Here is an 18619-nt window from a genome sequence, read left to right as displayed (position 1 = left end):
GCGTGATCACATCTGGCTCTGTGGTATTTATAATGAAGGATACGTGACAGGAGTGTTATTATCCGAATCCGCGGCTTCTCCTGTTTTAATTTGATATACGCCATTCGGTTGTGACACTTTCAAACTATTCATAACTATAGTTTCCGTTTCTTTTCGCTGGGAATGCGTTCCACATGTTCGCAAATTCGAATTAAAACGCTCGAAAGCGTAATCGTTGCTTTGAACGGGTCAATTTGATCGTGTTTTTTCTATTAGCGCTGCCGGTAGTTTGTATCGGCAGCGCGCTGATTTGAACGGTTTATGGATAAGCAGTGGGTTCCAAAACTACTTTAATTCGCAGAAGACAAACATGGGAATATTATGTCAAAGTTTGAGACGCGCAGAGCAAAACAAGACGGAGTTACAGACGTTAAAACAAAACACTCCCGTTTTCCCTAGTCATACATGTTCTCTGCGCGCACTAATATACGTGGTGGTGCCTATCAACAGAGCGATTCTAATCGTGCTCTTTTGTGTGTTCTCTGTGTATGTATGTGTGAGCGAGCGTCTTTATCATGTCACATCCATGTTGCCTTTTGACGCGTTTCGTCTTGAATCTGCTGGAAAGCAGCTGAGCTTCGTGCACGAATCCGACGCTATACTACCGGCCACAAAGTGCACGGAAGATCTCAGAGGAGCATATCTTCGATTTTGCATGGATTTGTGTTTTGCTCTGCGCTCTTGGCATCACTGCGTAAAAGACTGATCCTATTGCCGAGGGGGGAAAAAAGGCGCTGGCGCTGCGCCACGATCTGGCAAGTGCGCCTCCCTTCACCGCTGTTTGGCTTATTCATAGTTAGGGGTTTGGGTTTGGCTGTTTTTAAAAAGGCAAGCACTGCTGTGAAGTTGATCAGTCTGCTCAGAAAACTTCCAGAGGGGAAAGTGTTTTGGAATCGGAAAGTCCAGAATTTCAGTGCGCAACCAATTGCGCACAAACTGGACTATTGGAGAATACCCAAGTGAATCATTTTACATTTTTTTATATGTATGTATTTATATAAAAATCCAGCGGATTCTTCTTCATCACCTTTTTTTCATCAAAGACTGTTTTTATTTTCTCATTTTTTAAGACACCCCAACCTGTGCTTTCACTTTGCACGCGGAGTTTTCACTCGAATCTGAGTCAAACGTTCATGCGCTCTCATATCTAGTTCTTGCTCTCTTTTTTTCCCCATTTAAATCGGACCTCATTCAATTTGAAACGAAGTATGGCTCTTCTTGTGCTGGGTACATTTCTCACGGCGTTGTCCATCAGCGGAGGCTCTTACGTGCCGTGCGAGCCGTGCGATCAGAAGGCGCTCTCCATGTGTCCTCCGGTCCCGGTGGGCTGTCAGCTGGTGAAGGAGCCCGGCTGCGGCTGCTGCTACACTTGCGCTCTGGCGGAGGGGCAGGCGTGCGGGGTGTACACCGGTACATGCACGCACGGACTGCGCTGCCTGCCGCGCAACGGCGAGGAGAAGCCGCTTCACGCCCTGCTGCACGGCAGGGGAGTGTGCACGAACGAGAAGGGATACAAACCACCGCACCCACCCATTGGTAAGTTCACTGGAAAGCAGTGCGCCTTTGTTGCACGGAAGCATTGTTGCGTTGAGATCGTGTATCTGGTGGGAACTTTGTGGCTTGCGCTGATCCAGTTTTATGGCGTGCGCATGTTTCTGCATGAGCTTTTCTGTGTTGTGGCCGGGCTGCGCTGCTCAGTGCTGTTTTCCATCATATTCCAGCGCTGTAGATTACCAGGATTAGCGAAGCCTGTTTATGTTTCATCCAAAGCCAATTATTAACAAAACGGTTTCCATCTTCACGCCGCAAAGGCACTTATACAAAAAGTACAGTGGTGGTGCCGCGTTTTTTGGAAATGTACCATGGTATTTTTGGACGCACCTAAGAGTATGATGTAAATGCCACTCGAGTACCATTGTATTATCATCACAAAGGTTCAAATTTGAGCATTATAAAAAAGAGTATGGAATAGTTGTATTTCTTAGTCATGATCAATTGGCAATTTTTGGCATGGTGTCATTGGGACTGCATTTGGACATATACCATGGTACTACCATAGTAGTATGTTTTGTAAGTTCCCATATAATGGCAACACTGTGCCAAGTCACTACCACTGTACTTTTTTAAGGGATATATCAATGTACCACAGTAGATACCATCACTGTACCATTTTTGGACGAAGCTGCATCTATATTATCATGTTATGCATTTGCATAGAAATGATGTGCAGCAAAATGTATGAAACTTGTAAATAAAAATATTAACCTATATGCTCTTTGAAGGCAAAGTTTCGTTGCATTTAAATGGAACAGAAGCAAAGCAGCATCAGATTCAGCAGAACTGCATAATTTAGTACGTTCCTCAGAACTGAGTTAAGACGGCTCGAGATGCATAACTCCATGCAGTTTTGCTTTGTGTATAGTTATGGTTTGCTTTGGCAATGGCATTTGTTTGGTGCTCTATTGACGTTAGGGACTCCATTGTTATGATCACACCTCTCATCATTGCACGGTGTACCCACGCCTCATGATATTCTTGATTGAGATTCTACGTTGCTCTGAATTTAGGTCTAAGTCTGTGGGTGGTGTTGAGGGTCGGATTACCGTTCAAAGATTAAATCCAAGGAGGAGGGTAGCCACAGTGTCTCTACAAGCCAACCTATGTGCAAAAATCACACGTTTGCAAAGAGTAATCATGCACGGCATGCGTATTTATTTACATTTACGCGTTTGCGGGATGCTTTTATTCAGCGCACTCAATTCAAGCTTTCTTCTGGAATCGAACCCCTAACCGTGGCGTGGTTAGTGCAGCGCTCTACCAGTTGAGCTACATGAACAAAACTAGCGCATTTGCCTACAGAAGTATATCTTTTAGGACTACACAAATGTTTTATCCAACATATTCTCAAAACAGACGAGGTTGAATTCGGTCGTGGGCTTTCACCACGAACGCTTGTACACAAATACAACCCCCTCACACACAGGTGCACGTCAGAAACCTGTTTGTTTCTATCTGAAGTCCCCTGATGAGTGCGGTTGCTGGTTTACCCCTTCTGTGATTGCAGTGGGCACACAGTCGAGCCCTTGTGATTCAGCAGAATGTCTGTGGAGCCGATCTATCAAGAGCTGTTCGTCAAGCATGGGGATGAATTTAGAGGGACGCTTCTAGCCTCCTGTGGTATTCGGTTTCAGCCTGGTTTTACTAGCTGGGCAGGACAGACAGAGAGGGAGAGAGAGAGAGAGAGTGAGAGAGAGAGGGAGAGAGGGAAAGACGGAGAGAGGTCAAGCGTCCTTGCCCGCATTAGGATTCATAGCCTTTGGCCCGTGTCTTCCCGATTCATTTTTATTCCCCAGCACGCCTTACTTTCACAGTTGTACAAACATAAAATTGAAATACAAGTTTAAATAGAATCACGTCTCACTCACGTGAATAGTGTCATACCTTCATGCTCTTGAATGCTGCCGCTCACGGTTTAAAGACTCTGCGTTCGGAGCCAAGTACAATAGGCGATGCCAGATTGTCATTTAGCTCCAGGATTGGCAAATACTGCAAATCTGCCAAAGATCACAAGGGAGACTTTCTGTTCGGACATGCCATGTGGAACTCGGACGCAGTTGCCAACAGATATGACTACTGGCATCTTCGCCCAAAAAGAACTGTAACAACTGTAACATAAAGAAATGGGCCGAAAGCAATTGGCTGGTGAATTCGGTTATTTTGATATCGCTGATTTATACGCTTTATTTACCCACTAGAGACGTAGCCATAACTAAACAACGATTACAAGGGAATGTAATGCAGTTGTTCTTCTATTGCCTGTCTGTCATCCCATTTTTATATTTTGCCAAAGGCCAAATTCACAGAAACATATAGTCGCTTGCAACATCACACTGACACCGAAATATATACGGCTCGCTTCACTGAATAGCACCTGAATAGATCTCTTGCTCTTTTTTGAAAGTGATGCCCAGCTTTTTGATAACTACATAGCTGAACACTTTCTTCTCTTTTTTAACCATAATCCCAATAGTGCCTGTATATCAAGTGCCCGGTCATCTCTTCAGAGGTATGCAAGTAGGGAACCTATTTGGCACGCTTAAATGACTTCTTCCAGTAAAGTTTAACAGCAATCTGTCCAGCGTGTATTTGTCATTGGCACCTGGAAAGCTAGCGAGTGAGTAACAGCTGTGAAGAAAATCAGCTCACACAGTAGTCTCGTCTCTGTCAGAAACGTGATTCCCGGGCAGCAACATCCTCACACTGGGCCCTGCTTAAATAGGAACACATGTCCGGCTGACCAAAACAACGAATGGACAAAAACAATCTATTTAATCTATGGGTTTACTGCTCACGTTTAGAAAATGTAAGCAGACAGCAGGGCTCTAACCATGTGGTTGAGCAGAAGACTCCGACCTGTTGAAACCTCCTGTCATGTGCTTCGGGGCGGTGGAGGGGGAGCCGCAGTGTCACGTTTCTTCAGGGAAGGAGAACAAAAGGTGCCTAATTTCTTGCCTGCAGCACAGGTTCAGATGTGGTTCCAAAGCGCTGCCTCATATTTTGTGCCCTGCAGGATTCTCAGGAGGATAGATAAGATACAGCACAAGACAAAATCATTAGTTCTGTTACAGTTGTTACATTTAGTTGTTGAGGATCACGGGAAAGGTGTGGTGACCGAATTTGGCGGCTTACGGTAGCTGATTCATTGAAAATGACTGGTAAAGCTCATTCTCTAAACCCCAGACACGTTGTGTGCATGACAAGTCTACTTCTTATTGCACTAATAGCGGGTGAAATGACCTAAACCGTATTTTATGAGTAACTCTATAACACCCTAAAACAGTAATTGCAACATACTGACGTTATTTTTGCTGTAAATTTAATTAAATAAATGGTTTACATGTTACGATCATGATTACACTCAAAATATGTACTATTTTTACTATGTAAGTGCAATTAAAAATATATTTCTGATCTCACTTCACTGGCATAAGCATTAGTGAACTAAGTGGCAGCTTAAGGCCCCGTGGCCACCAGAGGTCCCCCAGGAGTAACCTACATTAAATGACTTTTTATTAAATTTTTTTTAATTTGTGATATTTTATGTCAATGAGTAATGGTAATTATATAAAAGCACAGTAAATAATCTGTACATATCATTTTATTATTTCCATGTCGTTCCACGCCCGCATCAGCCAAAGAGCTAAATTAATCGCGTTTTGGGGGTGGACGGGGAACAAATTCAACGTGTAGGTTTTGTGCAAGGTCATCGTTAGCTAACTACGATCATTCTTGTTATTTCCATTGAACTCTATTGGTCGCGAGAGAACTTGCGATCATAGTTGCTTTTGGGAAACGCACCCCTGATCCGATCGGACCTCAGTTAATTAGCATAGCTAATGCTAATGAGTTTGAACGTCAAAACATCAGCAAATAGACATTTTAATATAATATAACATTTCATTTGATTAAAGTTTTTGTCTTCTGCGTGAAAGTAACTTTCCTGGGTATATCATTTTGTAATAAAAATAAGATTTCGTTTAGCCCACCTTTTGGGTGCCATTAGCTAGATATATATCAAGAGTTGCTGTTTTACAGATACTCTCTGTTGTTTAATATTTATTATAAGAACATATAACTTTTAAAATAAAATTTTATTTATATTTGTGTTCTGTAAAGGCATTGTTTGCTGGTTTATTTGGCCAGTTTTCAGTACACCACATTAAGTATGCCAGTGTAAATTAACACCTGACCAAACTTGTTAGTTTGCAGCTGTTACAATATAAAAATCACAGAAGAGTAAAAACTTACCAGGCAAACGATAGCATGACGTGAGCAACACTACAACAAACAAAACTGATCATGGATGTGTTAGATTTGTGCGAATAAACAAGCTTTGACAATGACCAGTTATATTGCCGGCACCGAGGGGCCCCCAAATAAAATTCCCCCGTAAAACCTTGGGCGCACACAAACAAAATGAATATTCATGAAGAAATCACATCAAATATCAAAAAACACTAAAAATATTACTTGGCATATAAAAAGAGCAGTTATGATGTTAAATTCAGAGCCATAACATAAACTCAGCAAAAACAATGTCTTTACATTACACTCCATATAAAAAAGTCGGGGACACATCTCACTTCATATTTCCACATTACTGTTTGTTTTTCTTCTTCTCATGTGTAAATAATGTAAAGCAGTCCGGCCCTCTGATAGCCATGCAAATATGTCTGCCATGGTGTAACTCATACAGTATAGCAAAATCTTGTATCGCGCAGCTGTAACTCATACAGTTTAAAATCTTCAAAATATCCCATCCTTCATTCCTTATAATGTTTCAAATTAGGCTTTTGTTCACTTTCCCTTCATAACTAATTGCACTATTATTATATACCATCTTAACAGTAATTATAAAGTTTGATGTGGTTTGTATGGCTACAGTTTGCTTGGAAAAAGCTAGAAGATCCTGCCTAGTTTAGAAGTTTAGTTTAGAAGTTTAGAAGAGGAAAGATTGTAGCTAGATAGTCTTGGTGGAAAGATGCCTTGAGCTTACAGACAGTATCGCTCTCTTGCCATTGTCTGAGCTAATTGAAATCAGCAACTGGGAGTGATCCATTGATGTCCTGAAGAGCACCTCCTGAGTTCATGTTTCGGAGTGTTGATGACATGAGACACGTGCCAGGCGATGAAGAGGTGCACATGTGCTTTCAGCCTGAAGGGCATCGACAGGTGTCATCACTTTGCATTGTCCTGAATTACAGGGGACTTGTTTGAATAGTAAGTTGCATGATGGCTTTCTTGGTCGTAACCGATAGTGTATTGCAACATGGAAACTTTTATCCCAAATCGGCCAGGACTTGCTCTTAATGTTGCTTTGTAGTTTGCAATTACCCCGGTTTTAACTAGCATTAGGGCTCGAATGCATTCGTGGTGTTTTCTTTAGTTTGTGGCATGCTTCTCTGCTACAGAGGCCCAAACATGTTGTGGACACCGTCCAGGCTTTAAATATTTAGCAGTGGAACCTTGCCAGGGATGCCATGGTCGGTCCGTGACAATGAACGCAAGACAAAGCAGAATGGCCTGCTTCAAGAACGACTTTCAAAGGCGAGCTAGTCTGAATATTTAACAATAGCAAGACCTCATTCCAACCATGCATGCTAATAAGACACTAAAACACGTGGTTTGGGGGCCTTAAGGAGCGTTTCTCGGCTTGTTTGGCAGCATGTTCTTTAAAAAAAAAGAATCGGAAAAGGTGACAAAGCAACTCAAAAGGAGATCTGCTTTCATCATTAGCCCCCAAGCTGTAAGAAACCGTGGATATTCATGAAGTATAATTGCCCAGCGCATGTGTAAATTATTAAACAGAGCCCTATCAGATGCATCTCCTTTGGCCAAGCTCGGGTCCCTTTATCTTAATGAAAAGTTTTGCAAGACCAAGAGGAGAGACACCAATACCTCTTCTGCATTCTTTCCAAAGCTCATTTGAATAGACAGGCTACACGTGATACGTCTGGTTTGGCTGGCTCCAGGTTCTTGGCTGTGTGTCAGATGTTAAACACAGACCCGCTAAACCTTTACAAGCCGGGGACCACGAGCATGGAAAAAGTGATTTTGGTCCTCACTCCAAAAGCCTACAACAGAAAAGACGAATTTAGTGGTTTGTAAACTCTAGGCATTGTTGATTTCGCAAACACGGTGCGTTTGTGCCACGCACAAAGAGGAAAAATCACAAAAACAGCCATAAGGAATTGTGCCAATGCAGCCATCCTGTGCCCTCCCATTTAAAGTCTACATTTCCAAGCCATGTAAATCTTCCTCTAGGCAAACATCCCTACAACATTTCCATGAGGTGATCTCAGATTAGGTGGCTTCAGGAGCCCAAACCTGCGGGGAAATCTGTACAGAAATTTCCAGTCTGCAAGTCATGAGTTGAGGGATTGATTTCAAAGAGACAGCACCATGCTCTGATTGTAACTTCAGAAGCCAGAAACCAATTCCTGTAATGACCAGGCACCCGCCCCATGCGTCTCCAGGTCAGACAGACTCTTTCACCACCGGGCTGCTCCAGAACACCCTGCCCCAGTCCGCAGCAATGTGAAGCTCTGGAGCTCAGGGGGACTGTGAGGGCAGCTATCTCAATCATTTCTGCTGGCTGCCTCAGCTGTCTGATAATGCCCTCTTGGCTGTATGCACAAAAATACTTGGCAACCCAACAGCATCGATGTTCAGGCCTGAATCTGAATGTCCATTTCTATTCTGTCTGATTCTCCAATGATTTCTTTTCTAGCTGTTAAACTTGTTTTTTTTTTAGTTATTTTAGAACATCAAGTCAGCTGAGTAAAAACAAGAAAGGTTTCCCTGTCTACTAGCTTTAACAAAAATAAATAAGGTAGATTTTTTTTGTTGAATTTTATTTTATTTCATATAACCAAAGTGCAAAAACAGGTGTGCATTTGTCAGCTTTTTACAATTATTTCACAGTTATGTCCCAATTTAGAATATTGATGTAAATGGATTTAATGCCTAATGAATTTCATGCCAGCATTAGATCTGAAAGGAAACAACATTACACTTTATTTTTTACACAATAAACCACAATCCTAAACAAAAACAGTAAATCCTATTAAAATGCCATTTTAAAATGTAATATTAATTTATCAGATGATTTTTGTTGGTTTGGATGGTTAAATGTCAATGCAATTATATATCCTGACTTTGTATGCTTAGTGATAATGACCTGTTAATCTCCTCTGGATGTACTATGTTTGGCTTCTCTCTGCATGGTTTAAGTGTTCAGTTTTATGAAGCTCGGCTTTGTCCAACAGTATTTGACTTTAGTGGAAAGACAGTTTATAAGTAGAGGCATGTATCCTGTGGAGTTTTACTATCAAACTATACGTGCTTGAATTACTTGTTCTGTAATATCTCCACATTTTCCCCCGGACACATGTCGACAGTTACTACCCACCTAGCTTTAGATTCCTGCAGAAGAACATTGAGGTTGTCATGGTGTTATGGTTACTGAGACTTCAAAGTTCTTCACGCATGTCTCCGAGCTGTTAGGTATCCTTTGAAAAGGCATTTCTGTTCTCACTCTTAAATCATACACACACTCTCAATGTAATTAACAGAACTATTCAGCGGTATAAAACAGAGGTACGTTCAGTGTTTACTGTAGGTTGTGCACCTAAATGAATTTTGGAGAAATCCCACCAAATGGAATGAGATATTGGATTATTATTAACCCAGTTGGTTGTTTAGTCAGGCAAAGTGTTTTGACCTGGGATAGGTTGAGTATGGGGTGGTCATCAGCTGTTGATCTTGCCACGAGCCTCTGTAAACAAATGCATAGGAAACATTTGGTGGAAAAACAGTTGCTTTCATGTTTACGCTCTGGAAACTCATTAGCAAGTAGGTTGTGTAAATATCTGAAAGCATTTGGGGAGGTTTTATAAGGATTTTATAAGTCAAATTTCATTTTTAATTGTTGAACTCGGATGTAGGACATTACTATTGTTTGCTAAAGCAAATTACTATTGTGTTATTGTGCCAATGCAATCAGCTTTACGACTGCAAACCACATTCGGCTTTTGCCTGGTGGAGGGTAATATCTTATACATTAACTCGATAAATCTAGAGACATAAATATAATAAACAATAACAGAGATGCAAAACACCATATGAACTCCCTGGCAACCACTTTAACATCATGCTAATGATTTTTGCACTGGCACTCACATTCCCATGCAGTAAAATCTAGTTAATGCTTATTATTTGATTCTCTTTGTCTTAGATCGCGAATCAATAGAGCATGATGATACAGTGAAGCCAGACACGACTGAAGACCAGATTCCTAAAATTCCCCTTTACCCCAAACCAGACGTAATCAACAGCAAGAAGCATGCTGCCGTGCGCAAGGACAAGAAGAAACAACAGGAGAAGCATCGGTCACTGGGGTCGATGGACTACTCCCGCCTCCCATCGACAAACATGAGCCTGAATTTGTAAGTTGTGTGACGCAGCAGCTGCAGTAAAATGATAGCTAGGCGATAAATGCTGAGGTGATGATGCAACTCACCATGTGTTCGTCTGACACAGGGTCCCTGCAGAAGGAAGCTGGATGGAATCATTCAAAGTATGAAAGATACCTCCCGCATCATGGCTCTTACCCTCTACCTGCCTAACTGTGACAGGAAGGGTTTCTTCAAGCGCAAACAGGTAAGAGTCTTTTATTGTATAATAATATTAACATTGACATCTAATATGATGAAATCGTTTTTAAATCGTTGATTAACAACGTCAGTCAATGTTAAAGGAACAATGTTAAAGGAAAACAGGCTCAGTCTTCAACTCCCCCAGAGTTAAAAAGTTTAAGTACCATTTTTGAATCCGATCCTTCATTATTACGCTGGAATTAGAATATAGTTCCTAGTCATATCGCCTAGAAAACCGCAACTTTTAATTTTCCGTTGGGCTTTGTACTTTGTAAATACAGAAGAGTCTAATCAGATTCAATGATCTACGCTAAGCTATGCTAAAAGTGCCAGACCCGGAGATCGACTGAATGGAAAACTCCACTTTTTAACTCTGGGAGAGTTGGAGAATGAGCCTATTTTCAAAAAAGTGAATATTCCTTTAACTCACGAAGAATCGTTGCATAATACAATGGTTTTCCTTTGAGGAATGAATCTGCATTTTTGATTACTGAGTGAATCAGTAAGTCACTCGCTTTTTGAACAAATCGGTTCAGTCAGTGATTCGAATGACTAAGTTAAAAAAGACACGCCCATGTTGCCACCTATTGGTGAATCGATGTAATAAAATCCCACCATACGTAGATTGTCAACCAGTCTGGGAAATTTATACTTATATAAAATTTATTTATATATATATATAAATTAACTTTTTTGTCTAATTTCGCCTTCGAAAATATAGTCTCATCATTTACACGATATGCAAATTAAATGTGACAAATGTGACCTGCATATTAGACATATCTTATTTTAGGTCTCTTCTGTTAATCTTTATTGCCTTAAATCCCTGTACATTCTTTGATTAATCACTAAATAAAGAAGACCATTTCTAACCCTGTTGTTTAACTTGGTTGTAGCCTTGTTTTTCTTGATAATATAACATTTTAAGCTGTAATGTTTTATTATCCAGTCTACTTAAACAATTAGCTGACTGACTGAATTTTAAGATAATGCTAAGTCTTGGATTCCCACTGTCTATGGGCATTATAATCGACACAGTCCCCTGCGTCGAAATTGCTAATCTTTTGGGGGATTTTTCAAACTACACCACACAAGAAAAATTGGTTAGACTATATTTTAAGGTGTCAGTTACAGCGTTATTATACATTTGAGCACTGACTAATATTCATTAACTACTTACTATATGGCTAGGGTTAGCATTGAGGTTTGGCATAATTACGTGTGAAACAATAAAGTGTTATCGAAATATTTTATAACAGCATACCATCCGGTCCTAGTTGAGGCGTTTCAAGTTGAGTTTGCAGTTTTATGACCCTTTGTCCCTTGTCCACCCCTGCAGTGCAAGCCCTCCGTGGCCGGAAACGAGGCATCTGCTGGTGCGTGGACAAATACGGCGTGCAGCTGCCCGGCACTGACTACAGCGGCGGTAACATCCAGTGCAAGGATTTGGAGAACAGCAACAACAACGAGTGAGAATCAACCCACCCTGATCACCAGACCTAGGGCCCACCTCCTTGTCCTGTCCCACCAGTCTACCCGCCAGTCACTTTGAGATTTTGATGCAAAACGACAAAGAAACACAACAGCTATTACAAATACGAACAATCAGACTAAAAAAAGAAAATTTTAAAGTGAGATAATCCACAGGAATGGTTTTGACTGAGCGCTCATCTCTATCTCACTGGACTCAGCCAATCAGAGGAGTCCTGCTAGAGCTGAGTCCCGGCAACAACAATAAAAAAAAATTGCTAAAAAAATATATACATGCAATTATATATTTTTATAGAAGCTGGGGTTTGAGCACCATACTGTTTTGTTTAAAGTTAACATAAAAGCAGAAAAAACTACAAAAAAGAATATATGGCATGTTGAATATTAACAGGGCTATCTTGGTCTTTTACATCTTTTGCTGTCAAGGTATCAAAGGAGATAGCAGGAACTTTTACTATTTGAAAAAAAAAAAAAACGTGTTGTTTTCCAAAAGAAAAGAAAGAAGGAAAACACATGGTAGAGATCTGCTGATACAGTCATCTCTATCTGGCTTTTTTTGGTCCTGTCAGAGCACTTATTCATTGGGGAACCTGCTTGAAATGTGTAACTTCACCAAGTTCAGTGTATGCGTGTATGTAATGAGCGTGTGCTTTACGTGTACGCAGCGTGTGAGCAATGAAATCACGGCGATAGCTTTCAAAAAAAAAAAAAGAATGTTTTTTTTTTCTTTGTGGCATATCCCTCCCAGAACGTAGTAAAACCAAGATCCCATTTAGACAAATCTGTTTCAGTGGCTCTAGACTTTGTAGCTTACCTAACATGCCAACCGTGCCTATGTAAACAGACGCTGCCACGCAGAGTTACACGGGGTCCCGAACAAAAAAAAAACAAAGTAGACACAGAATCAATCAGTGCCCACGCCTAGAAACGAAAAGGCCACTCTGGAATAGTTTTGTATCAGATATTGTGGCATCTGGGCGAGTTAAAAATCGAGACAGATGCTGTAACCCTTAAACGCTCCCAGCATTTGCGTTTGAACTTTGACGGATGTTCACCGCGCAGAGCGGTAGTTTCTTTCTGTCTGTAATGTTTCGTTTTTCTTTTCTGAACAACTTTTGTTATGTGCTGTTTGCTTTGACTTCATGTTGGTAATGACAGTCCACTTATGAGCCATGTTCCTCGACCATGCGGTTTCACTGAAATAGGTGCAACCTTGGTATATTACCTTTAACTCTAGATTATTGAATGTGTTTTCTTTTATTTTTGTTTTGTTATCCTTAACAAACAACCACAAACATCAGGTGCTCAGCAGAGGAGTGTTAGCATTATCAATTTGCATATTTCCATCTGACCTGTCACAATGACAACTTGCTCATTTGAATGCAGGTCGGACCACTTTCTAAGCTCCGCCCACTTAGACTGTTCACCAATAGGTAATAGCTCTTTTGGTCAGCACGATGACACGTTTCATTTGTATTCCTGTATTTCATCTGTTTTATTAACCGAGATGGAAACAGAAGGTGCATTTCACTCCAGCGTGCGTTCAGTGTGAGTTTCTGTGTGCAAGTCTCAGTGCCTTCCTACATGCAAATACATTTGAATGGTGACGTGAATGTTACACAATAGCCAAGGGAGAACGAAACAACCTTTTTATATTGTGAAGGACCTCAGTTGCGTTCAAATACAGCATCAGATTAGATATGAAATCCGCTACACTACATTGTATGTCAAGCAGCTATCAGAAATCGCCTCCTGCGCCGAGGCTAAGATAGGAGAGACCGTACTCCAGCTAGCGCTAGCTCATTTACTGTTATTTCACTTATGAATAAGCTGACGATTGATTTGACAGAGACTGCAAATGTGTGTAATTGCTGACTAGAGTATTTTCGAACAAGCTATACATCACACAGGGATACTCACCGGTCGGCTCTTGAAGAGTGAGTGAAGCCATTTCCTGCCACAGTGGGTCCATCCGGATCTTATTTCAGGGCCTGAATGATCATAGTTTCACTGCTGGGAGGGCTGAAAAAATAGTCGCTAACACCGTACCCTGTATAGGGCTGCATTTTTCCAGATCGTGCAAGTACCCATCATAACCGGGCCTGGATGGAAGTCCGTGTGGGTCTGGCTGTGTTTTGAAATAACCATGGGTCTGCAGAATGTAACTGTTGCATGTCAAAAAAGAATCGTGAATGACAGCTGGCTCTTCTCGAATGATGGAGGTGGCATGAAAAAGAAAGAGTGAGTTCAGGGTGTGCGGGTTAAGCAGACTTTTGCAGGTGTCTCGAGTATGTCGTGGAGGCCTAGCGGCCTCTTTTATTGCACAATTAGCCTTGTAGGTGACTGTCACCACGGGCGAAATCAGTAATCAGCATTATCCAGATTCTGGTCCATGCCAAGCCCTCCCCATTTAAGAAAAAAAAGCAGCTTGCACTTAATTCCTTACCTTGCCACGCGTTTAGTGCCGTCTCAAAGTGAATCTCAGTTCAGGTATAGGAGCAGGAGCAGGCCTCGGACAGATACCCTGCCTGAGTACCTTTGACAGGGGCTTCTGGCCCAAGCCTGAAACCCACATCATCATTCAGTGGGTTTACCAGTAACACAACTCTACCAATCACAGTCTATTCTCCATCTACTCTTAATAGACTTTGCGTCTCAGTGATATCCGGGAAGAAGGAGAGCGGGTGAGAGCCTCAAGCGGTGATCTTGTGCTGGGCCTCCTTTCACAACACACAATACATACTGCAAAAAACTTTTTCTGAATCAGTATTTGTGTCTCGTTTTCCAGTAAAGTCATCCATGACTTTAAGACTAGTTGAATTTACTTAAAAGCAAAGTTTTCAGAACATATCTTGAACAACATTTAGGTACACGTTTGGGTAAACGAAAACGACTTTGCACCAGTCTAAAATTCATGCACTCATCTTTACTTTTCAAACCAGTTTGACTTACTTTCTTCTGTGGAACACTAAAAGAGAAGGTTGGTAAGATGTCCAAGCTGCTCACGATTTGTGAGAGGAACGTAATTCAAATTTTGCTTGACAGCTGTGGCAACCCTTCACTTTCACTTTATAGAAAAGTGCTGCTTGGGTATCCCGCTCTAAATTTGTATTCCATGGAAGAAAGATTATCAGTGAGTAAACAACGCTAGTATTTTCCTATGATTCAAATTCTTTGAAAACGAGTGTTGTCAAATGATTTTTTTTAAGAAGGTCTAGATATTTGTACTGAAAAACCAGACAAAAATACTAAATTTTGCAGTGCTTCACACTTCACAGTAGAATGTTTAGATGGACAGTCTCGGAATCTGATAAGCAGGCATGCAACAAGTTGAAAACCATGAATGTTAAAAGACGATGCACTTTGGCTGAAAACTACTTTACCTTGTTTCCCCAGGTTGTAGAATCCATCTGGGTGTCATTGTGAGAATGGGAAAGAAATGTCATTAATGTGACTTTGATCCGTTCTGATTTGTAATTAGAGGTAACAGACTATCGATTGCCAGGACGCAGCATGTTGCTTTTGTGCTTATCTGCTTTCATCAGATTCGAATCTCATACTTGGGTAGACAGCAGTTTTCATAACTACAGTAGAAACGACAGGTTTTCTTTCTTTCTCTGAATGCATAACAGTTTTTTTTTTCCTTTATTGCTTTTTTTGTGGATGAGAAAAGACTTGATGATTGACCACCTAAATGTGGCTTAAACTGGCATGTGAAAAAGACCCATTAGTGGCTGGAGGACTCTAAAAATGTTCAGCATTTGGAACTCTTATTAAAAACAATAAAATGGAAAAAAAAAAAAAAACTCAAATTATTAAGAAAGTGAATATCACTGTGTAATATTTATTCAACTTGTAATTTATGTACTCTTTTTTAACCTTTTGTCTTTTTTTGTTATGACAAAGCATTTATTTAAATAAAGTTATGTATTCATTTAAGCTTGTGCAATAAATTTATTTCTTACATGACAGGAATCGGATCTTGTTTATGAGAACAATTTAAATACAGATTTATTACTAGCCAAGGCAGTAACCACGGGACAGTTTCCCAGATGTCACACCATTATCACACATTGCATGCAAATATAAAGACAACTGATACTGCGGGACTTCAATCCAATCCAATAGGCACACTATCTTGAAATGATCATAACACTTACCAAATATATACACTGCTATTAATCCATCAGGATGGCAGGAATGATCCGGTGCAATCGACAACAAATTTCAGCAATAACAACCTGATTTTGTAATAAAAGCAAGCAACAGTAAAGCACTTATGATCGACACACTTGAAAGCCTTATTGATCAAATGCGATAGAATGAGACTAGTGATAGAATCACTTGATCTTATTTGTAAAGCTACTATCAATTCTCGGTCATCAATGGCATGAAAATATTAAGCGCTTAATTAAAACTTAATTAAACATTACGTTTTGCATGATACACTTTCCACATTTCATAATAAAGTAATTCAAACTATTAAATAGCATAAATGGGATTATATGAATTATGCATTAACCACAGCATTATCCTAGGATGCTATTTAAACGATATTAAAACGGTTCACAAACATGCTGTCAGATCATCAGTTCATCATTCGTAGCAATATCTCAGCAATATTTTCAAACATGCTTTTACTGCATAATGCATGCATATGCATTAACAAAAAAACAATGTTAATATCTGTATAAACCACCGTAATCATAAAGAAAAGGTGTATATGTTTGCACGTAATCACATGTGTGCAAACACAGTCATACATACGCTACAGTCATATGGTCAGTCCACTCGGAATCTATGACATGCACGCATTGTTCGTCTGCTAATTCAGTTGTCTTCATTGATGAATCAGGATTTGGGTGATTAACAGAGGAGCCCAGAGGAACTCGGCATTACAGGATACAGGTTTATTTTGGGTGAAGACTTACTGCATTTAAACTCTGCCCAGAGGCAAGGCACCTGGCTTTCCACAGAAGTCAAAGAGATTGCTCAGGAACAAGGAAGTCATTTACCAAGAGCCCCAACTTCAAGGGGGATCTCTGACCGGCAGAAAGGACCGACATCTCCATTCAAATAAGTGAGGACAGTACAGATAGATAATGTGGAGCCATGTTTTATCACAAACCCCCCGGGCACGTTAGCACAACATTTCATGACTGAGCATCAAGCCAAAAAGGCAAAAGTGCCACTGATAAGAGCCTATTTTGCAAAAGATTGTTAATAAACAGGTTGAGAGTGCATTTCTAACATGTTTTCTCGGGAGTTCAGAGCCAAACCTCTACTAGTAGTGTTGCCTCTTCTCTGCCGATTCATTGTGTGCATTTTATTTTTAAATGTGATGTGAAATAGGTCTTGGATAGCGGGTTGGAGTCTGGCGAGACTTTAGTCGCCTCGAGGTAATCACTAATGCAGACATACAGGTGAAGCTCTTCCTGGGATAACTCAGGTTTACGGACTCCAGATGTGACGGATCAGGGCTTTGTCCGCAGTCAAGCAGCATTCATTTGTAAGAGCCAGATCAAGTAAGGGGAAACGAAGCAGACCCAGAGAGGAACACGTGTCGGCGATTTGATTTGTGGGGCAGTGAACATGACAATTACTATAGCCTTCAAAGAAACTGACAACTGCATTTTAGACTTCAAAGCACTCACATCTCTTTTATCACGCAATTAGCTAAACAACTATAGATGGCTCCATCTTATCACAACATGTGGCTCTCCACACCACTCTTTCGCCTCAGAACACAATGATTAGAGTTTAGCGTTTCATCCTCGGCCGGTCCCTGCTTGAGGTAGGCCGCTGTTGCAATATTCTTGAGATTCGAACCACCAAGCCAAATTTGAATGCTAAAAAACCAGAGGTAAATAAAATGAGGTATCAAAATCTCGTAACAATAAGCTGTCCTCTCTACTCTAAAATACTGGGGGCGTGTCTGCTCGAACTGAAACCACGCCCACTCACGACAAAGCTGTCGTCTCTCAACTGTCTTCCTCAAGCGGCTTTGTAAACTATAACAAGCATGTAATGTGACGAAGGCACAGCTAGATAGCAAACTAGCTGTAGTATCTGACAGTAACTCAGGATTCGAACGGACGAACCACTGATGCTTATGCGCTCTAGGTGGCTCCATTGCGTCACTGAGCTCCGATTTAGACCTGGCCAATAAATCCTGATCGCGAAAACGGTGAAAAACTGTTTAACGGTATAACCCCCTTACAGTATTATACAGTTCACAGTCATTGTAACATGTTTCGGCAATGCATTTCTAACATTTATAATGTGTTTGCAAACAATTCTCAAAATTGACTTTACACAGTCAGGAATGACAAAAGACGTGATAAGTGCACATAAATGTGTGTATATCATGAAAAGCTTAAGGTGAATCTCTTACTTAACCTCTTCTATAAATTGAATAAAATAAGAATCATGTACAATAAAAGGGCCCAAACATTATATAGACAATTTTAAGGGGAAAAAAAAGGAAGATAGTTGATTATCTTGATTCTACTCATCCTCTGTTTGATAACACAAGTTCTTCTCAGGTTTTCTTTACTGAAAATGACAAAAGATGGTCAATTTTCATGAAGCTCAAAAGCTTCCCAAGCTTCTTTTCACCAATGACTTTTCCATTTGCTTGTGAATATTTAATATTTAATGAAATATTGTATAAAAATATATTTCATTAAATACAAAAAATGCTAATTCAATTCAATTGTTTAATATATGATATATTTTTTTCATTTATATATTATACATATTCATTCTAAAGGTCCACGGCTCTTCAATGCCTGAAAATAACAATTTTAAAAATCCAAACTTTATTGGGATTTTTAATGACCATGGGAAACCTGGTCTAGTTAATCACTAGT

At 40.3% G+C, this 18619-nt stretch overlaps 1 protein-coding gene across 1 annotated transcript in view; it reads left to right on the top strand.

The window, feature by feature from the left end:
- Positions 1-524: 524 nt before the first annotated feature.
- LOC122352061 (insulin-like growth factor-binding protein 5) overlaps positions 525-18619 on the top strand; it is an 85182-nt gene continuing 67087 nt past the window's right edge. The window contains 4 exon segments of the mRNA XM_043249556.1: positions 525-1575; positions 9836-10018; positions 10021-10046; positions 10141-10260. Coding sequence (XP_043105491.1) covers positions 1248-1575; positions 9836-10018; positions 10021-10046; positions 10141-10260 — 657 coding nt within the window. The 5' untranslated portion in view covers positions 525-1247.

Source organism: Puntigrus tetrazona, chromosome 9 (genome assembly GCF_018831695.1).
Source record: "Puntigrus tetrazona isolate hp1 chromosome 9, ASM1883169v1, whole genome shotgun sequence".
Lineage (NCBI taxonomy): Eukaryota > Metazoa > Chordata > Actinopteri > Cypriniformes > Cyprinidae > Puntigrus > Puntigrus tetrazona.
Note: the sequence above shows the minus strand (reverse complement) of the source record. Positions and strands in the feature narration are given on the sequence as shown.